The sequence below is a fragment of the Carya illinoinensis genome, chromosome 3, assembly GCF_018687715.1.
Source record: "Carya illinoinensis cultivar Pawnee chromosome 3, C.illinoinensisPawnee_v1, whole genome shotgun sequence".
Taxonomy (NCBI): domain Eukaryota; kingdom Viridiplantae; phylum Streptophyta; class Magnoliopsida; order Fagales; family Juglandaceae; genus Carya; species Carya illinoinensis.
Genome location: NC_056754.1, coordinates 56011534 through 56034166, shown reverse-complemented (window position 1 = coordinate 56034166; position 22633 = coordinate 56011534). Strand labels below are relative to the sequence as shown.

General features: G+C 35.1%; 4 protein-coding genes across 4 annotated transcripts; 2 read left to right on the top strand and 2 right to left on the bottom strand.

Annotated features, from left to right (window-relative positions):
* Positions 1 to 31: 31 nt before the first annotated feature.
* Positions 32 to 4243, bottom strand: LOC122305500 (disease resistance protein RPM1-like). The gene is made up of 2 exons (XM_043118075.1): positions 1338 to 4243; positions 32 to 189 (listed from the first exon to the last, which is right to left on the bottom strand). The coding sequence occupies exons 1-2, from the start codon at positions 4044 to 4046 to the stop codon at positions 175 to 177; spliced, it is 2724 nt and encodes a 907-aa protein (XP_042974009.1). The 5' UTR covers positions 4047 to 4243; the 3' UTR covers positions 32 to 174.
* A 2213-nt stretch (positions 4244 to 6456) lies between these two features.
* LOC122305497 (nudix hydrolase 2-like) lies at positions 6457 to 12788 on the top strand. The gene is made up of 9 exons (XM_043118072.1): positions 6457 to 6858; positions 7108 to 7325; positions 9646 to 9711; positions 9829 to 9966; positions 10827 to 10904; positions 11009 to 11059; positions 11170 to 11204; positions 11406 to 11514; positions 12371 to 12788. The coding sequence occupies exons 1-9, from the start codon at positions 6702 to 6704 to the stop codon at positions 12593 to 12595; spliced, it is 1077 nt and encodes a 358-aa protein (XP_042974006.1). The 5' UTR covers positions 6457 to 6701; the 3' UTR covers positions 12596 to 12788.
* Positions 12789 to 13110: 322 nt separating this feature from the next.
* Positions 13111 to 15458, top strand: LOC122305498 (nitrile-specifier protein 5). Its single transcript, XM_043118073.1, has 2 exons — positions 13111 to 13520; positions 14315 to 15458. Exons 1-2 carry the CDS (start codon positions 13491 to 13493, stop codon positions 15251 to 15253), a joined length of 969 nt encoding a protein of 322 aa, XP_042974007.1. The 5' UTR covers positions 13111 to 13490; the 3' UTR covers positions 15254 to 15458.
* Positions 15459 to 16741: 1283 nt separating this feature from the next.
* On the bottom strand, positions 16742 to 18585 carry LOC122305499 (nuclear transcription factor Y subunit B-3-like). Its single transcript, XM_043118074.1, has 2 exons — positions 18408 to 18585; positions 16742 to 17985 (listed from the first exon to the last, which is right to left on the bottom strand). Exon 2 carries the CDS (start codon positions 17840 to 17842, stop codon positions 17186 to 17188), a length of 657 nt encoding a protein of 218 aa, XP_042974008.1. The 5' UTR covers positions 17843 to 17985; positions 18408 to 18585; the 3' UTR covers positions 16742 to 17185.
* Positions 18586 to 22633: the final 4048 nt, after the last annotated feature.

The window sequence follows — 22633 nt, the reverse complement described above, 5'->3', positions numbered from 1 at the left end:
CCCCCCCCCCCCCCCCCCCCCCAAACACGCTTGTCGGTTCAAGTAATTGGATCCCCCTCACTGACAGATTTCGGCAGTTTAGCTCTTTGGTGACACTTCTGTTCTGATTGGTTCCCCTACTTTCTTCGTTTGTCCTGGTCCCACTTGACTTGAGAGATGCAGATGCTCTTACCATTACAACCTCACAACCTGCCAAGTATAACTGAAATTATTCAATACCATATAATAGATATAATTACTTATCATTTGGAAAGTATAGATTGAAATTAGATTCATATTATTTTTCAGTGGACGAATGATATACATAAAACTTTTAAAATAGATTGGCTGGAGTTCAAGATTGAGTAAGCCATAATTAAGTTAAGATCGAGGTAGTCGAATTACGTGTATTAGCAAGCAAGCGGATTTGAACCACGCTCTTGAAAATATTGTACTTTTTTGCCAAAGCACAATATTTTACGTTTCTTTGAATGGAGAAGTAGGTAGTATTTTTGTTAAGGTCACATGGAAACAGATAAGACCATGTTCCTCTAAATTTAAGCAAAATACATGCATAAAAACGATCTGAATTTAGTATTGTACTCCATTATGGACCACGAGTGGCTGAAAATGTAGGCCACTCATACTTAGTGCATCGTGGCCAGCTTAGGAAACAAACAGTCCTTTTAATGGAACAGGTTTTTTTTAGTTTTTTTCCCTGAGCATTGATAGGCTAACTTGGGTATATAAAAGGTTAGTGAAGAAGGCCTTCTGTGGACCACTAGAAGACCATTATAGCAATGCCTGATCCTAGATGTTGGCTTTTTTAAACCTCTTTGCTTTAAAAAAGATGGTCCATCTCATTTTTTATTTATTTATTATATATTAGCAGTTCTTTAATTGCAAGTTTCAGAAATGGCAATGTTATACATAAACCAGGATGTTTGATATTTTCTGCTAGATAAAGCACATATGCTTTCAATTCATCAGATGCGTGGCATTGGTCCAATTTGTATAACTTGACCTGAAGCTTCTCGACAAATGAATACTAATGGGAAATAGGCCAAGCGGCCGCAACTCAACAAAACAGGACAATAGCTTTTAAGCATTCCGATAGATAGATCTAAATTGAAAGGATGGCAGAGTATGAATCCTCTAAAGGGCAAGGACGTGTGCCTGCCAAGATTACAATATGAATCCTACACAGATCGATGTGCCTGTCCTGGCCTCGATGTGAATGAAGGGAAGTTGTATTGTATGAATGGTATTTGGAATATCTCACATTCGACCAGCCAACGGTTTCAACTTGAACTACTCGATTTTGTCCCGTTCAATATAAAAGGCAGTATGTGTGGTACCTTTGCTATATGTGTGGTACCTTTGCTTGGTCTTGATTCGTATCTCCGCAGCCTTCCCATGAATTCTTCTGGCATTTCCTCCGAATGCAACTTCTTGAGGCTGGTCAGATATTCAATGCCCTGAGGCAACGTTTTTAGCTTTGGACAACAAATTAGTTTTAACTCTCGAATGGTGGGCAATGCTCCCTCTTCCAGTACTAGACTATCTAATTGTGCAAGCTCCACAAAACTTAGTTTGTTTAGTTTAGGAAACCATCCCACCTTAAAGTGCAAGAGCTTCCCTCTGTAGGCCTTCTTGAGTTCAAGAAAAACTAGAGTAGACAGTAGACGGAGATCGGAAATTATATCATCTTGGAGACAAGACAAACTTAAATTCAGATGAGTGAGGTTTGCTAAGGACCTAATCCAGTGGGGCAACCTATTTAGCTTCCCAACCAATTCCAATTTCTGAAGAAACGGGGGTGGCAGAGACAAAGCTTCCAACTGAAGTTCTTCCTCAGTACTTGCCACGACACTTAAACGGAGGAGGTTCTCAATCTTTTGAATGGAAGTGCACAACTTTGGTCCATCGACAGTTCTAAGCCTTGTGATCTCCAGCCTTCTAAGCTCAGTCAAGTTTCCAACTTTCAGGATCAATTCTTCCTCTGCTTCAATGCATGCTAGAGTTTGTAGGCATTCAATATTCCATATTCCCGCTGGACCCTGTCTGCTGTTAAGATGATTGGGTTTTTCATAATTCTGACCATTGTTGCAACACATGTATAGATGTCTCAATCTTGGTAGCTTTGATATTCCACTTGGGAGCCTTCTCACATTAGTATTTCGAACATCCAGGGTTTGTAGATTCTGCAGCCTTTCCATTGACTTGGGAAGCTCGCTAATCTTGGTATCTCTCAAGTTCAAGTACCTCAAATTGAACAACCAGACCAAAGTGCCTGGTATTGTTTCAATCGGAACTCCTTGTAGTTCAAGGACCCTTAGCAATTTGAATTTGGATGATACTGAATCCAAAGAGAATGAGGTGCACATATCTGTCTTAAAGACAAAGAAAGAACGAAGATGGTGTGACATGTTACTGCTCAGTCGGATGCTTTCACCTCTATCATATACTGATAAGTGATGGAATTTTCCTTCTAGTCTTGATTCACGCCCATCATATGCTATACAGAAATTCTGTTTCTCCGATGTCGCCATAGCCAGTTCGCGCATAACATCATGCACTCGACAAGTCTTCACCCTCCCAGCAGCATTTGTCTCTATGACCTGAATCATGCTTCGAAAAATTAGATCAGTTAGGTACTCCTCTGCTACCTCCTCCATAGTCATCCCTTTTCTTTCTTTGATGAACCCTTCCGCTACCCAGAGCCGAATCAGCTTCTTCCTCTTGATCTGGTAACCATAATGAAATACGCAGCAATACAAGAAACAGTGCTTTAGATAGAAGGGTAAATCTTTGAAACTCAATAACAAGATTCGTTTCACTTTTTCCAGCACCGGATTATTGCTAAGTTGCCAGTTGAGACTTTCTTTAACTTTCTTCCATTCCCCAACCGTCTTGCTTCTTGAACACATGAGACCTCCAATCGCCACTATAGCTAGTGGCAAGCCTTCACATTTCTTCATGATGTCTTGAGCCAATTGTTGCAGTTCTGCGGGACAGCAGCTACCTGGTTCATTCCAAAATGCCTTCTTACAGAAGAGGGTCCAAGCATCATTCTCTCCAAGGGGCTTAAGACGATGAACCCGGAAACCTACTCCTACAGATGTAGCTACATTCTCATCTCTCGTTGTGAGGATAATTCTGCTACCAAGTTTATTGTTTGGAAAAGCACATCTTATGATACTCCAGAGATCTATGGTCCATACATCATCCAAAACAACAACATATCTCTTCTGATGCAAGTAGTCAATGAGCATTGCCATGAGATTCATTGTGTTCATCGATCCGAAGTTACTTGGTAGCTGTACTTGCTTTGCCTCAAAAAATTCTTTGACCATGCTTCTTAGTAGCTCGTTGATGCCATATGTTTGGGACACAGATATCCATGCACAGCAATCAAAGTGCCCCTTTATTCTTTGGTCATTGTACATTCTTGTAACCATAGTGGTCTTACCTAGACCACCCATTCCCACAATTGAAATAATTGCCCGGCGTTCTTCATCCTCCAGTAACCATCCTAGCATTTGTTCTGTGCTTTCTTCCATTCCTACTATCTCCTCTTCATCAATAAAGAGTGAAGATTCTCCATAGTGCTGCCAGTTTTCGTCGACCATATTATTACTTGTTAATTCGTCAAGTTTATCAAAACCATACCTCTTGCTTCTCTCCGAGATCTCCTTCACCTTAGCTTTGATCTTTGGAAGCTTTGAAGAAATCTGATATCTTGAAGTGATGTTCTTGTGGAAGTTGACAATGTCTTCCGCAATACCCTTGAAACCACTTTTATGCTTGTTCCTCTCTTTGAGATGTATGAACTCATCTATAATATCCTCAACTTCATACGCAACTTCTCTTACTTGTTTCACCCAAGTTCCCACTGATTCACTTCTCTCCATTCTTCTTTCTGCATCTCTTAAGAATGATCTCATGCTCTCTAATTCAAGCTTGATCTCTTCAATTTCATCACGAGCATCTCCTAGCAGTGATACCTTTTGCTGTAGGATAGTTGTTAGTTTATCAAGTAGGAAGTTTACAGCACCATCTGCCATATTTGCTCCAAATCTCTATCTTAACTCCCTATATCTCCTTGTCTTTTTGCTCTTGTTCTTCTATTGTCTTTCCTTTGTTTTTTTTCCTAGGGAGAAAAACAGAGGAAGGTAGCAAGCATGGAGCAGGAAGCGGATAGGAGCTAGTCAATTTTGGAGGATTCATTGACTTGGTTGTTCGACTAGTCAATGAAGACTTTAAAAAGAGTTTATAGAATGCAGAGGGGAATATGTACTACAGGTTGCATTATGATAGTTTTCCAGCACAAAAAATCTCTTACTATTCACACAACTTCCATATATCACATTTTTTTTAATTTTTATTATTTTTTTCTTTTATCAAATATTTAATATATAAATAATAAATAGAAAAATTGAATTAATTTAAAAAGAATAAACTCAAAAAATATTAAAAATATTAAAAATTTTAAAATAAAAGTGGAGTGTGGAAATTGAGAGGTTGTGTAGCATTGCACTTTCCAGTAGCCCAACATAGTCCAAAAATCTTCAAAACTTGGCTCAACAAGAAATTGTCCATTAATATGATCAGCATGCACTTTCTAATTAGACAAGAAATTGGTGCGTGGCTCGGTTGATCTTCAAATTTTACATCGACAGGGTTAGAATTTGGCAATGAGATGGAAGACGCTGGTCCAAGTTGTTGATTACACAACAAGATTTTGCATTTTAAGGAGCCCCGGCCCTCTTAATCTACCTTGCTTATTTCTTAATAGAAGCTTTTATCTTTTGAATAAGATCTGTCCCAAGTGAGGGTAAATAAATAAAATTGAGGTGCTGACCTCTTTTGTGTAAAAAAAAAAAAAAGAAAGAAAGAAAAAAAAGAGGAGATCTATTCATGGATAAGAAAACAAAAACATTTTTTTAGTTGGTTTTAGTGTCAGCTGTAATATGAGTTTTAAATTATTCCTGCATTTCTGTCCGTTCGTCTATATGTCATGACTCTTGGCTAGGGGTCTAGAATCAAGCGAGATTTTTTTTTAGCTTGGTTTGAAACCTAGAATTCGGGTGTATCTGGGTGGTTATCCACTCGGATTACACCCGGGTAGGTAAGATAAATTCGGATTCGTAGCCAGATCCAATTTTGCAACCTAGGTTTCAATAACTGGATCTTTCTTCTTCTTCTTCTTCTTCCTTTTTAATTTTTTAAATCCATGCTTCCAAAACTAGAGGAACAAAACTTATGCTTCTGATCTAGTTAATCCAGATAATGAAAATCAAATGTGTAAAGTAATACCTAGAAGAGAAAAGGTAACAAACCTTGAAGGAACAGATCTTTCATTCGCAAAAAAAAAAAAAAAAAGTGAATAATTTATTTTGTAAATTAATATTTTATATTGTGGCATAACAACAATATTATTTATTTTGCATTGTTCTTTATTTTATTTTTTATAAAAAAAACTTTTAAAAAGTGTTAGAATTTTTTTAAAAAGAATATGGGTAATTTAAACATGATATCATAATTTTTTTTAAAAAATGCTATAAAAATATTTTTTAAAGTTTAAACAGAGTTTTTTTTTAAAGTATTAATAAATCCAGTTACAATCCGAACATCTAAATCTGGATTAAATCTAGTTACGATCCGAATATCCAGATTTATAGCTAAAAAAAGAAAAAAAAAATCATAATATAAGGATTGAATCTGGTTGGTCAGGATTACTTTTAAATTAAAGCATTATTTAAAATATAAATAATTTTTTGTATTAAATATTAAATTTAGCATTATGGGTCTTACACATATTGAAAAATATAAAAGTTATTTAAAATTTTATTTAATGAAATAGCTTTTATTTAAAAAAAAAATTTAAAATATCTTATTTTTAATTTTAAAAACCTTAGATAAGGTGGGCATTAAACAATGGCTAAATGTCCTTACGATTTAGCTTTAGCCGGCCCCGAGTGCATCTAACTACCTAGACGAAGCAGATGATATGAATTTTCTTTTAAAAAGGGCTTGCTTATTCGCCCGTAAAATAAAATGAATTTGTGGGCTCTTGTCACACGTCTTAAATACAAAAGGCCTATGGCCCTATGAATTGGGTTCAACGACATCAACGTTTTGTAACTTTTGTTAGGCCATGGACTCCACTTTTCTTCTTTTTGACTTGCTAAAAAATATTTTGATTACGTGTCTTCTCCATTGGCATTATCTTTACGTGCGGGTTGGATCCAAATGTTGGCATCAACACAATTTATTTGATCTTTCCATTAATCGCCACAATTTCCTGAGAGATTTCTGGATCAACGTTCCCAAGGATCTTGGAAACTTAATTGCAGTTGTAAGGAATTACAGAGAAACGAGAAAGAAAAAGATGGGGATTTTGTTTGAAATAATAAAATAAAAAGGTTGAAAAGAATGCAAGCGGCAAAACACGCGGTTGCTTACCGCTTCCTTTTTTTTGTTTTTTTTTGGGTTGCTTCTGAAATCTTCAGCATTCTGACTTTGTAGGTTCTCTGTAAAAGCTGAACTTTTGGACCGTTCTTCGAAATTGTTATGCAGAGCCTCAATAAATTCCTATGCTCAAAAATCGGGAGGACCCGTTCAAAGTCCCAAACGAAGACTTGACGGAAAGATTCCGAGTGCTGATGGAGTAACCGAAGGGCGAAGCGGCACCCTCCCTCCTCTGCCAATATAAATAAATGTCTTTCAAATTCGGTTGGGTTTATAAACTTGTTTGGTATAAAATGCAGAGGTTAAGAGCCACAGCCATCAGACTCTATTCGTATCATTTGGGTAAAAAGACCCTTCTGGCTTCTTCATTTGCAGTCCCTCCACTTTCAAAGAGGCCTCGTCTTTGTATGTTATATCACCCTCCTCCTAAATTATGTCTTTTTTAAGCTGTTGCCTGTTTGTGGTTTTGTTGGATTGGGTGGTAACCGAGTATTGCCTGCTTATTCTTTGTCTAAAATTTTCAACGGTATTCGTTTTCAGAATATTAGGCAAATAATTGATTATTTAAATTGTTACAGCTAGGTGATTGCTTTCTTTCTTATTCATTCGTGTAACCCAGTGCATGGTTTCTTTTCTTTGTTCTTGATCGTTCAGGTGATAGATTTCCGTCCTTGATTAGAAACATGTCGACTTCAGTAAGTACTTCAGGCGCGAAGGAATTTGTGGTGTCTGAAAATACTTTTCAACAGGAGGTTTTACTAAGTTCAGTTGGTGATTTACATGGAGGAGTTGTTGTAAACGCGGAGCAGCCTTTGGATTCTATGGTCTTTGCTCCAATGCTTAAAGCTTCAATATCACACTGGACGCAACAGGTTCCATCTTTTTTCGTCTTATTCTCTTCATGTTTGTAATATAATGACGAGAAATCTCATACGCTTTACTTGAGTTAATTTAACGCGTCAAGCTATCTCAATATGGTTCTGCTTGGCTTCAAAAAATTTTCATCTTAAACATAAAATTCTCATCTTATCATTATAACTTTTTCAAATCTCCATACAAAATATAATAAACAATTTAACTTTTTCTTAACTTTTTTCAAATCCCAATACAATAATAATATTAAAATATAATATTTTAATATTTAATCTTAAAACTCAAAATTCTCATATAAAAATTCTCAGTGACCAAACAGAACATTTTCGTAAGTTATTAAGTTCTTTTAAATTCTCAAAGAGACGTGAGTTTGAAAGACCAATATACGCGCGTTTGAAAAACTAGGAGACTATTAGAATTTGGGAAGATAAGAAAGTTTCCATTATTGTAGGCCGGACTTTGACGTATTCGGTCTCGGGTTTACTCAACCTGGACAACCGGACCGAACTCCTTAAAGACTGGGTCGTCTTGGACCCGGTCTGCTTGGTCCATTCAGTCCACCTGGATCTCTTTTTTTACTTTTTATTTTATTTTATTTTATAATATTTTGTTTAATACTTATGTAATTATATTGTGATATCTTTAATATATATTAGTAATACGCTAATACTATTAGTCTATTATTATATAGTAAATTAGGAATAATTATTAACTTATTTATTATAATTAATAATACACTAGTATTAATACTATAACTAATAACTATATGTATTAATAGTAATACTATATGTAATATACAAGTATTATTATATCTCTTCAAACTCCACACATTTATTAATACTCTATGTAGTTATATTAAATACTATATTACTATTACTCTATGTAATTATATTGATTTAATACTAACATATTATATGTTAAGTTAACTATACCAATACTATTATAAATTTATACATATATGATATATTCTAATTTATATTATAACTTTTATAATATGTTAATATATTAATATTAATATATACTAGTACAATATATTATAGTTAATAGTTATATATTACAGAATATAATAATACATTGATACTAAATATATATAGTTATAGATTTATAATGATTTAGTTATTATGAATTTATGATTAGTATAACTATATAATAGTATTAGTATTAGACTATTAGTAATTTAGTATAGTTAATTATTTTATTTTATTTATTTATTTACTTATCAAAAAATTTAGTATGACTATATTATATTAGTAATATTAGTTATGTTGAATCAGTCAGTTAGTATAACTATATTCTACATTATTAGTATTAATATAAATATTAGTATTAGTTAAAACTATATAGCCTATATTAGAATTGAGAATATTAGACTATATAATAGACTAATAGTATTAATACAACTGTATAAGTAAACTGTATAACTATATATTAATGTTAATTATAGTGATTAGTATAACTATATAATAATATTAATGGTAGACTATTAGTATAACTATATATTAGTATTAGTTATACTGTTATAGTGATTTAGTATATTATAATTTATACTAAAACTCATATAATATGTTAATATATTAATATATATTAGGACTATATATTATAGTTATTCATTAAAAAACATAATAATACATTCATACTAAATATCTATAGTTATACTTATAGCGATTTAGTTATTAACTTATTATGATTAGTGTAATTATAAATTATAATAGTTTTAGACTATTAATATAGCTATATATAAGTAATATTAGTTATGGTGAATCAATAATTTAATATAACTATATAAATTATAGTATAGTAATATTTATATTAATTAAATATAAGTATAGTGATAATTAAATTATATTAATTATAATGATAAGTATGCTATATAGCTATGTATAGTATCAATTATAGTGATTACTCTAACTATATAAATTATATAAAAGTATATTAGTATTAATAGTAGACTATTAATATAGTTATATATTAGTGTTAGTTATAGTGATTCAGTATAACTATATTAGTATAAATATAACTACAGTCTATATTAGACTATTAGTATTTTTTTATACTATATATAATTATATAATTAATTATATACAATTATTATATAAAAAATAAATTATTATTTTTTTAATTTCTATTCGGTCTGGTCTGGGGTAAAAACTCCTGAACCGGAATCAGACTAAATGAGTTCGGTCCCTTAAAAATTGGACCGTTCGGTCCGATTCAGTCTAAAAATAGTCGGTCCGGTTGGTTTCTCCGGTTCGGACCGGCCGATTCTCAACTCTACTCCCATGTAGTATGTTACGAATTTTCATCGACTGTAATTTGCAGGGGAAGAGGGGTGTTTGGATCAAATTGCCGATCCAACAGGCTAATCTTGTTGAAGCTGCAGTTAAGGTAAATATGTATTGGGATATAAGCTTCTCAAAAACTCAATTTTGAATGTAAAATTATGGCTATTGGTGTATGGTTTTTCTGAATCTGCTCCATAATGTCGTTCCGGTAATCTTCCAGGAAGGATTTAGGTATCACCACGCTGAACCAGATTACTTAATGCTTGTATATTGGATCCCTGAAACTACTGACATGCTTCCTGCAAATGCTTCACATCGAGTGGGTATTGGTGCTTTTGTCATGAACAGTCAAAGAGAGGTATTTATTTTGTTTTGATTTATGGCTTTCACCAACCATACATCCAAGGAGAAGAAAGGATATTTAGGGGGATATTGTTTTTCTTTCTGTATTTACCGAAGTTTTTTTTTTTTTTAATTCCCAAAGTTTTATATGTATTGAACCAACAAATTTGAGTTGACCTGGTCAACTTTTGATGAAATTGGTTTTCTGTGGGTAGCGCCCCAGTTTTAAATCCCCTCATTTTGGAAGTTCTAAGAATTTGTCAAATCCTCCATATAAATAAAACCATAGTACATATGTATACGAGGGAGTATCTGGTGTTCTTGGTTTATGATACTCAGGTAGCCATTGAACTTATCATATAAACACACAAATAAGTCCTCAAAAACGAAAAACTTTCCTAGAAAATCTAAAGCCACTCTTATTTGTTTAATCACATTTCTATCATTGATGAGTTATGTATACTGATTACATAGAGCAACTGGTCATTCATATAAATGCTATAAAAAACGAACACCTAAAGTTTATCTCAAAATTTGAAGGGGAAAAACTTCCTCTCGTCTTCTGTAATGATTTTGGCACTACCATCTATAGCATAAATACGTAGAATACCAAAAAAAAAAAAAAAAAAAAAAACAAAAAAAAGTATTTATTGTGATAATTTTTTTTCCTTCCCAAAGATTGATTCCTCGCTGTCCCTGCCTTCTAGTCCAAAGAATCAGAAGAATAATGTTATATGGTATTTAAAAGGAATGCCGTTGGACTAAAATGGTTATCTTTATTTGTTTCTCAATAATTGCTTTATAGAGGAACAAATGAATGACCTTGCTGTGACAGCTTAATATATTGAATTGCTGATTGAGACTATCATATGACAGGTGCTTGTAGTTCAGGAGAAAAATGGGCAATTCAAAGGAACAGGTCTGTGGAAATTTCCCACTGGTGTTGTTGAGGAGGTGAGTATGAAATGAGTGTAGTTTCTTAATAAATTCTTTCGAAAAGCTTAGGAGAACTTTTTACCTTGGATTTATTTCCACCATTATAAATCTACCATTCACAGGGCGAGGATATTTGTACAGCTGCAATTAGGGAAGTTAAAGAAGAGACAGGGGTAAGTGATAAATGTGCATTGGCGGGGCTCGAATGATTCTGACATTCACATACATGTAGTTTTACACATGCCAATGTAAATCTAAGACCACTGGTTTCATTTTGTTTCAGATTGAGACAGAATTCGTGGAAGTCTTAGCATTCAGGTAAGAACATTGCCCGGTAGGATCCATTTTAACATGCATTTGCTGATATTGTAGTTTTAGATGTGTCAATAGATAGTCTTCCCTATAAATGCAACTTTTAGTGTTGCGTTCTGCAAATTTATATCTGTTTGTTACTGTAAAAGCTTATGTTATACTATTGATCATAGCTTTTAATATAAGTTGCATGTTCCCTCAATACAGGCAAAGCCACAAATCATTCTTCAGAAAATCAGATTTGTTCTTTGTCTGCATGTTACAACCACACTCCTTTGACATCCAGAAGCAGACTTCGGAGATTGAAGCAGCCCAGGTAAATCTTGATAACAATAATACTGCAAAGAATGTGTGGATTTCAATAAAATTGGATCAAGTTGGATTAGAAGTTAGGAAAGTTGAATTATTTGATAATCAAAATGTCGTTGGACAAGCCACACTGTAAAAAAGGCATAAAATGCTTCAAACTTCTGTCAATCGTACTAGCTGCTAGTACTCGATTACCTTTTAATGTAAGGAAAAGGTCATGACTAAGGTCTCCAGAGCTGGTGCCAGGATTAGAGACCCTCAGTAGTTTTTTTTTTTTTTTCCTTATGCAGCATAAGCTGTAATCAGGATCTGGATGGTAAGTCTAATCGTACTGAACCTTTAAACCAGTAGTAGTTGCTAATGTTTAGTGCATATACAATTGTTGCAATTCTGCTCAATCTGAATTCAAAGATACCTGCTGAACTCTGCATATTTATGGCCCTGGCCAGCACGAAGTACGTATATACGTACTTAGCATCTCCAATTTTTGAAATCGTCTCAAACGGTTGTCTTTGTGACAATATACCTTTTAAATTTAAATTCAAAACTCATCAGGAGCTAATGCAAAACCTGAAAGTGGAAATTACCCAATTTTCCTGAGCAATTCGTGGCAAATCACTTAAAAAAGAGGAGCCTATTCTTGCTGCTTAATTGCCCTTATTGGGATGGCTGGAAGAAGTGGCTTAATCTCTTATATCCAAAACCTTTGGTATGCTATAGACATCACTGACTACAGAAGAAATGGAAAATAATGGAAGTTGTGACTAAAATTTAACTTGCTATAATTTCTGAAATATGGCAATCAACTCAAGCTCTGCTAACATTAATTATTATTATTTTCATTTTCATTTTCTCTTCTATAGTGGATGCCATTTGAGGACTATGCAGCTCAGCCTTTTGTCCGAGAACACGAGATGTTCAATTATGTTGCCAAAATATCAAAAGCAAAATCAGAGAATGATGATGACGTTGCTGGTTTTTCTCCGCTGTCTACTACTACGTCTACTGGCAAAAAATGCTCTCTCTACTTCAGTAGGGATCTGAAACACCTGGTGACTCGAGATAGTAAGCAACGTCAGGAAGGCTGATTGTTCTTCATCATGTAATGAACACATACCTGGAAGTCATTGGCAGCTGCAAAAACTCACACCGAATAAGAAAAGAAAAATCGAAGGCAGAAATATTTTAATAACATCGAAAAATGGCGGCGGAAATTTGGATATATATATAGGAATTACATCTATTAAATTCACAATAAAGCGAAAAATGTTATTCATTCAAGTAGTTTTCATTGTTTTCTGGGTTTAATGAATGTTCAGAATCCCGGTTTTATAAAGTATATATGTATATGCATATACCACCCACCTAATTCTCTTCCCATTTGCTTGTGAAATAATATTAAAATTAGTATACCACGAATACCCCTACGTACGTAACTAATGTTTAATTATAACATCAGATGATCATGACATCCATCCATGGCGCCCATAGAATCGGTCGACTGGTTTTGACTTTAAATATGATTTGTTTTTTTGTTGTTGTCATGTGTGTCGTTATCTTATCCTGATTAAGTATATCTCTACTAGTACTAGATATCAAAGAATAAGACACCCCCGGAATTGTTTTGGGTTTAAGAACATAGAGGACTGGGGGAGGGTTTAAGGACTAGCGGGTATATTCATCTTCATCATATCAACCAAACCAGCTCATATATTATTAAATCATATCTCTAAAGCTGGCGTTGGTATGTATAATGGGCTAGCCATATGTATATGCTTGCAAAACCCAGCACTATCCATGCCTGAGAGCTGAGGCCTTCTTTCTAATATATATATTGAAGCCTGCAGCATACGCATTAATATTCACAACCCAAACCCCAGAAGTGAGTTTGCAGTTTCAAAGCGGACTAGTCCTGAAAAGTTGAGGGCGCTAGCTACTTCCTTCCATCCATCGCATATACTACCTACTCTGCCCGATCCATCCATGGCCGTGGCTCAAGGCAAATGGGTCAAGGTTTGTTCCTCCTCCTAAAATTAACTTTATTCTTCTTATTAATTTGATGGCCGCCTCAATACCTTATAAATTTCCTATTCCGTACTAAACGTACTGCATCATCGATCTTCCATATATTCTACTAATCTCTCTCGCCGGCCCCCGTGTGTGAATTTCTGGATAATTAATTAGAAGCTGAAAGAGGCCAGCTGCACGCCGATGTTATTTTGATGTTTCTAATTTCCGAAGCTTCGATCTTTCTTGGTCATGTTTGATGTTTCTTAATTCCCGATGCCCGGGCTCTGTACTTTTCCGTCTAATCTAAATTCTAGTATACTGATATATATTAATTTATGGATTCATCTCGGGTATATATATATATATGTATGTATGTACATGGCTTCTTTGATGATCTGGATCTCCTTTATTCATTTTCTCATCGTCTTGTTCCTACACCGGCGCCGGTTTTTTCAGATTGGGTACATCTATTTTTTTTATTTATTTTTAATTTTTGATATTAGAAAATTTGGGAAGGGGATCGAACAAGACCGCTCTTTAAAGCTGGGGTCCATGCTTCATGAAATTAATGTACATTATAGGTCTGTTGTACCTAATGGGCCTCAGTTGTCGTCACTGCTGGTGGATGTTGGTCACATGTATCCTCAATTCCTCATGCTGTCATTTTCATTTTCAGTGAAAGTTTGTTTTCTTTTGCTTTTGCTTTTAATTTGTACGATTGTGTCATACCCACTTGGCAACATATATATGCATGATCTATATTTTAAACGATCAGAACTTGTTTAACTTTTTACCAGCTTGATGAACATGGTACTGGGCCCGGAGCCAGAAGCTCACATGCCATTGCCATAGTTGGACAAAAGGCCTATGTTTTTGGTGGTGAATTCAAGCCACGTGTCCCGGTCGACAACAAGCTCCACGTCTTTGATCTTGAAACCCTAACGTGGTCTGTTGCAGAGTGCACGGGGGATGTCCCACCACCACGTGTCGGTGTCACAATGGCAGCTGTTAGAAAAACTATCTATGTGTTTGGTGGTAGGGACAGTGAACATAACGAGCTGAATGAGCTCTACTCCTTTGACACCTGCAAAAATAAGTGGACACTACTCTCTAGCGGAGACATCGGCCCCACTCACCGAAGCTACCACTCTACGACGGCCGATGATCGACATGTATACATCTTTGGTGGCTGTGGGGTGGCCGGTCGACTTAAAGACCTATGGGCATATGATACTGTTGATCAAAAGTGGGTCAAATATCCGGCCCCAGGAGACGGATTCAAGGGTAGAGGTGGGCCTGGGCTGGCCGTGGCCCAAGGAAAAATATGGGTTGTGTATGGTTTTGCTGGAGTGGAAATGGATGACGTACACTACTTTGATCCAGTACGTGGAGAATGGGCCCAAGTCGAGACAACTGGTGAAAAACCTACGGCTCGCAGTGTATTTTCAACAGTCGGGATTGGAAAATACATATTTATATATGGTGGGGAAGTAGACCCTAGTGACCAAGGCCACATGGGTGCCGGTAAATTTGCTGGCGAGGTTTATGCATTGGACACAGAGACATTAGTGTGGAAACGATGGGATGATGGACCGAAATCGGGTGATCATCCTGGGCCTCGCGGTTGGTGTGCGTTCGCAACTGGTCACCGGGATGGAAAGGAGGGACTTTTGGTGTATGGTGGCAATTCACCAAGCAATGATAGGCTTGGTGATCTTTTCTTTTTCACTCCTTGATAGTCATGAGGTGATTAAAGAAAAAATGGTAATCATATGTAATGGGATAAATAATTTCACTATTACGATCATGATCTGGCCGTGGTTAATTATGATAAGGTCATGGGGGACTAAGAATGTGTGGTTATATATATATATATATAGCTACCTAGGAGTGACTCTTGTATGGCGTATGTTTCCAATAAAACCAGACGTATTTGGTGTTTTTCCCATCCGAAAAAGAAAAGAAACTTTCATATGATATCTTTCGGTCATGCATACACATTATATATATTTTTTGAATAATACAAAATACAGTCATAGGTTGTAAAAGTGTGCGTGAAGTTTATTATTAAAAAAATAATTTTTAATAATAATTTTTTATATAAATTTTATATTTATTTATTCGTTTTAAAAACATACCCTACATTTAAACACTTCATAGCTGAAAATATCATTTCACAAGAATCTAGGATTAGAATGAAAAGTTGCATGCATGATGGACCAAGAGGAAACAACAAAAAAGAAAGGTGCATGGTTTGAAGACGCGTAACGATCGGGCCCCAAGCTTTCAATTTTTTCTTCTAGGTCAGTCAAGAGGGAGAGAGAGAGAGAACTTTTACGCACTTCCGTCCAGAGTTTTGAGTGGCATATAATACAAACAGGAAAAATATGAAAAGGTATTTGCGTGATGATAGCAAGAGGCACCAGTACTTTCCACATCTGAGAATATTATATATGAATGCATGATAATATTGGATCTTGAATAAAATACGTACGTTTGTAAATTTGCAGTCTCAAAAATCGCAGAACACGCTCTGAGATCTCTAGGATTTCAACCTACACCTTCTTTGAATCTTATTCTCCATTCCCAAGCATCAACTGCCATAGTTAAATTTTACAGAAAATTGATAAAGGTAGTTTTCATAAGTTGATAATCTAGCTAGGCTTCTCCTGTTTCAGTTTCACTACGTAAGAGACTCTAATATTTAATGGATGATGAGCAAAGTTCCACAAGTCATGAAGAAGACTTGAAATCTTGCTTACTTTGCAATGATCCCTTTAATACCAACCTGATATGAAATTCCTGTTGTTTTTTGTATGTTTCCTAGCTATGCATGTAAGTAACTCTACTGTTCAGAAACCATAAGAAGATCATGAGAACCACAAAATCTGACTTCCCAAAATCCTTCCTTTCCATAAATGTATATATCCGCGAGACAATGAATGAACCACAACAGTACTGACCTTAAACTCCCACCTCACGAAAACATAAAATAGCAACGATAGATTTCATGACATATACAGGCCAATCTAAAGAGCTCCCTACTGGGTAGACACGTAGCCATCGAGACAAATGGCTGAAACTCGGGACACGCCGCTTTCCCCAAAAGAAATATGCATGCAAACCCACCCTTTCTGAAAGAAGGAAGCTATCGAAACTCCAAAATAAAAACTGTCAGTTCAAGCATTCCCAAATTTTCAATATGCCATGAAACTATAAACATATATAGGAAACCTCCAAAATCCAAATCATTTATCCAAAACCTTTAAGAACAACACGGACAACAAACAACTCTACAAGTGAATGAATCCTTATACTACAACGAAGTATTTCCCATGCTTCCTCTTCCTCAGAACTACTGCTTTATCATTAGAGGTTACAGATTTTAATACCATGCATCATATCATGTATCTTTTGATCCACAATTACACATACAACTCCATATTACACATACAATTCCATGAACAAGTACTACATCCCCACCAAAAAGTCCAAAGAAAGAAAATTAACGAAAAACCCAAAAGGGTCCATCCCCGGTCCAGATAAGATCGCCTCTCTAAACTTCACAAGGTTTTGGGCAATAATTAGCGGAAGGAAAGAGCAAACTAATACCCCTAAATCAACGCAGTCATTTTATATATCCACCTTCTTTAAACAATGGAGCACATCTACCTTGACCTCACGATGGACCCTCCACCGCCGCCGCCGCCGCCTGAACCATCTTTCCCGACAACACCACCACCAATATCACCCACATGATGAAACCCACCAGAGCCGTACATGTGTCCATGATGATGACCACCCATGACCCCCCCATACATCCCACCATAGACTCCCCCAACCCCATTAAACCCAGCAGCACCACCACTACTTGCCGAGCTCACCGCCCCACCACTCCCTCCACCTCCCGCCGCTGCCCCACCACCACCGGAACCACCGCCACCATCCTTTTCCCCCGGTCGGGACCCCACCGAGCTCTTCTCCCCCTCCATCTCCCTATACTTCTGCAGATATATCTTCAGCGGCTCCACATACTCCTCAAACCCCAGAGTAGTCATCGCCCAGAGCAAATCATCCCCATTGATCGTCTTCCTCTTCTCCCTCTGACATTTATCCGAGGCCTCGCCAGTTATAAAGCTGATAAACTCCGACACACATTCCTGCACGGTTTCCTTAGCGTCCTTTGAGATTTTGGCGTTTGCGGGCAATGCCTTCTTCATGATTCTGCTCACGTTAGCGATTGGCAGGAACCGGTCTTGCTCTCGAGACGCGAAGTCGCCGTTCGCGTTGTTGTGCCCCCCTGATTCGTTGTCCGAATCAGCCATCGACTTTTTCGCCTTGTATGTCTGGTTGAGCTTCACAAACTAGACCCAATTCAACAACTTTGAGCTTGAAACTTTTCTGGGTCTGATGTAACTCCACAAAATGGATCAAATTCACCAACTTTCAGCCATCAAATATTGAATCTCTGATAAATTTACACGAAATAGACCCAATTCAACAGATTTTAAGCAAGAAAGTCATATAGTTCTAACAAAGTTTCAGGGAAAAAAATGATCCACGTCTAAATTTTTTCAAGCTGTGAAATTATATGGATATGCTGAAAATTTCCCAAATTACATTAATTAACTCTCTAGTCCTATAAAATCGAAATAGACCAAATCCAAAACTTCGAACCTAGAAAATATAGACTGAATTCTGAAAAAGTTTAAGGCCCGAGCAGATGTAACTTAAGTATACAAATTATGGACCAAAATACAAAAACTTTCAGCTGAAAAGAAACAAGTCAACAATTTTCCGAGGCTCAACAAATTTAATAACAGAAAGCAAAGAAAATAATTACAAACTCGAAAGAAATTGGACCAAAGGGAAGGTAAAAGATTTTTATACACGGAATCGGCTAATACGGCTCGAGGGGGAGGGATTTGGAGTGGATTCGTTGGAAAGGTAAGTGACAGAATAGGGAAAACGGCCGGGAAAGGAGGAGCTCCGGGAATGTGGGTGGGAGTAGCAGAGTCGGAGGTGGAGAGGTGTTGGGGTCCGTTGGATCGTTAGGGTAATAATTGCATCGAGCGCAACACGTGGATCTTTATGGACCGTCTGTTTGTCGATAAGAATTGGGTCACGCCGGTGGTTCAGCAGCGTTGGATTGTCAAGTGGGGTTAGTGCGATCTGTCGGTTGTGGATAATACACGTGCGGTTGTGGATACTACACGTAGTGAGAAAAGTCCGTAGGTACTGTACGAGATTGAAGTTTAGTTTGGACAGTTTTCTCAACTAATTTTATCAAGTTTTTTTAAAAGTTGCTCAAATATAAATATTTTTTTAATTTAAAATTTTTAATTTAATTTTTATAATTTTCTTAATATTTTAAATAAAATATAAAAATAATTAAATTTTTTAAAATTTTTAAATAAAGATAATATTCCAATAATTAAAAGAAAAATGCTTTGAACTAAAATGAGTTGGAAAGTGAATTTTTTTAAAATATTTAAAAATATAAGAAAATGAATGAAAAAATTTTAAAACAAATTACATTTTTTGGTGGGTATTCAGGCTACATCTCTCGAAAGATGTAACAGTACCCTAATGAAAAATACTACAAAGAAGCCTTCTATTAGGCCTCGTACCCCAGAAGGTTGGAGAGCAGGGCAGTTCAATAGATTTTGAGGTCTAAGGCGATAAGTCAAAACGTGGTTTTTTTCTTATATCAAATTAATTAAGTTATATCTAAATATATTTTTATTTAAAAATTATTCTACTTGCTTTTTGAGATGAAAAATTACTAATTAAATTTTTATATTCAAGTTCTTCTAATATCTCATTCTCAATTAATAATATGGCTAGTGAATTTAATCTTTCCTGAGATATTATTGATCTTAGATAAGATTTTATCTATTTTAATTTTGAAAAATTTCTTTTTACAGAAGCAATAGTAATAGGTATTGTCAATAAAATTACGTAAGCGATATATGTATTTGGAAAAGAATAAAGCTTTTTTATATAATTTAATATATCGATAAGAGTGCTTTCTACTACTGGTAAAATTTCTTTTAAAATTTTTAGTTTAGAAAATAAATCTAAACCATTAATATCATATTTCGAAAAACTTTCAAAGTGATTTCAATTTATTGATATTAAATAGAAAATCAAAAATATTTTCATATATTTAAAATTGTTCAAACTTGTTTTGAATTGAAAAAATTGCTTGATCTACTATAAATAAGAAATAATTAATTCTAAAAAATTTTTCGTAGATTATGTTTTCTCTTTATTGACATTTTCATCAAATTGTTTTTTTCTACCAGGTATTCGTTTTGCTCTAAATACAGATTTCCATACTAATTGCAATTTATTTCGATGAAATCATACCAGATTTAAATCCATTTTCTCTATAACCTTGAAAAAAAAAAATAAATAAGACATTTTAATTGATTAATGGCAACATCTATAAGCATATCTTTGGATTGCATATTTTTACTTATAGTATTGACCACAAATAATACATCATACCATATGGTCATGCCTAATATGAATTCAAAGTTCTCAATTTCATATGCTACCAAACAATTAGTTTCACATTTTGTTTTAGGATCTTCAGTTATTTTTGCTAGTTGCAATAAAACTTATATTATTTGTGGACTTTGAAATTTTATTGCTTTGATACTTTCAATTTGACTTTCCCAACATGTTTGTGCGAGTGGCTTAAGAGTTAGAATTGAAACATTATCTTGTAAAATTTTTTATCGCTTTGTTGATGAAGAAAACAAAGGATATATACGTTGGACTATTCCAGAAAATGATATAGTTTTAAGACAAGAATTAGCCATGTCACATATAACAAGGTTAAGATTATAACAGCTACATGGTGTGTAAAATGCATTGGGGTTTATATCAAGCAATCTCCTTTGCAACCCCTGCTCTTTTCCTTTCATATTAGACTCATTATCATAATCTTATTCTCGAACATTGAGAATGCATTTTCCACTTGTATCATTTACTTTTTCTTGCATCTAATAATTCATTGAGAATACATTTTCCACTAGTATCATTTACTTTAATAAATTCTAAAAAATGTTTATCTATTTTTATTGGGCTTGTTGAAATATTAACACATCTTAGTATGAGAGACATTTGGTCTTGATGACTTGCATCTGGGGTACAATAAAGTATAATCGAAAAATATTTTATATATTACATATATCTAATATATATATGTAATACGAAAAACCTCAAGTGCACGACAACGACGAGCTTCTCCATTTCTCACTCCTTTCAATTCCCTTCCAATCATTTTCGTCACTATCAAAATTCACCTCCTTGTCTTCACTTTGGGCAAGCACGACAAGTACTATTAAACCTACATGCTGTTTATCTATCCACCAAGACAAATGGTGAAACCTTAGCATTATTACTTTTGGGCAAGGCTCTAAAAAGAAATTGAGGACCACAAAAGTAAAAATTGTGACAGCTGCTCCACTCCCCAATGTTCAAAATTATTCTCATGTGGCTTCACTTCATTGTAAAACATCCATTGGTACTGATGTGGATGATCATTCTAGTAGCATGTAGGAAGGAAAGAGTAAAGCATTTTCGCTTTTTTGAGTTGTGGGTCTCGCCACTAATCGGGACTGTTTTGAGAAAGGAGAAACGTGCGTTTGGTTAGCATTTGAAGGAAAAAAAAAAAAAAAAGCAGCTTAACAAAGTGTGCGGTGTGTGTGTTGTGAACATGGGCGGCTATGTAACAAACCTCATAGCATTTTTGAGTTGATACAAACTAGCTGCAACATGTTGCAGTTCCATTACAAGAAAGAAGTGAAGTGGCTCGGGCTCTTTGATAGAAAATTCAGCATGGAATTGATTAATAAGCCAAGTGATTAAGGTAGGATTGGGTTAAGTGACTAGTATGTCATCCACATAGTATATAAATAAAAGTGGATCAGAATTGCATTTGAAAATTAAGAGAGAGATATCAGCCTTGGAACCAAGGAAACCCAATGCAATTAATTTGCCATTAAGATTGGCATACCATGTTCGTGGGGCTTCTTTAAGGCCATATAAAGCCTTTTTCAGATGGCACACATGCGAATGAAATGAAGGATGAGTAAACCCCATTGGTTGAGATATGTATACTGTTTCATCAAGAAAGCCTTGGAGAAAAGTATTTTTGACATCTAATTGATGGATGGGCTAGTTATTTGAGATAACAATGGCCAAGACAATTCGTATAATGACTGGTTTTGACAACTGAGCTAAATGTTTAATCAAAATCAATACAAATTTCTTGATGATAGCCCTTGGCCACTAAGGCTGTGTTTGGGTGTTGAAGTATCTTCAACACTTCTCAACACTTCTCACTACTATTCATTACTTTATTATTACTTTTCACCTACTTTTTTTACTATTCATTACTTTTTACCTACTTTTTATTACTATTCATTACTTTATTATTACTTTTTACCTACTTTTTATTACTATTCACAACTCTCCTTAACACTTCTCAACACCCAAACCCACCCTAAGAGAGCCTTATAGCGCTCAATAGACCCATCAACATGTCGTTGGATGCGAAACACCCACTTGCAGCCCACTAGATTCATATTAGGCTTAGAGGGAACAAGGACCCATGTGCCATTTTGTAAGAAAGCTGTAAATTCTTCATTCATTATTTTTCTCTATTTAGGATATTTGCAAGCTAGATAGTATGAAGTGGGCTCAAAATAACATGGTCTATTAGTAACCACAAGAGCTCATGGTGAGGAATATGTGATGAAACCATCAGGCAACCACTTGGATCTATGAACATCACTTCAAGATCTTGTCTGCATAGGATGGAGAGAACATATTGTAGAAGAAAAAGGAACTGTAAGGTTCAACAAGGAAGAGTTTGTAGATGGAAATTTGTTGGCATAGATGAAGTAATAGGTAAAGATTTAGGAATAGGTAGCTACATGGAAGATGGGAGTGTTGTTGTAGAGGACTGAATCTGAGAGGAATAAAAGGGATATCAGTATAACAAAATTGATTTTCATAAAAAAATAACATTCCTAGAGACATATATATGACCAGTTGAACGATCTAAGCACTTATAGCCCTTATAGTGGTTGTTGTGGCCA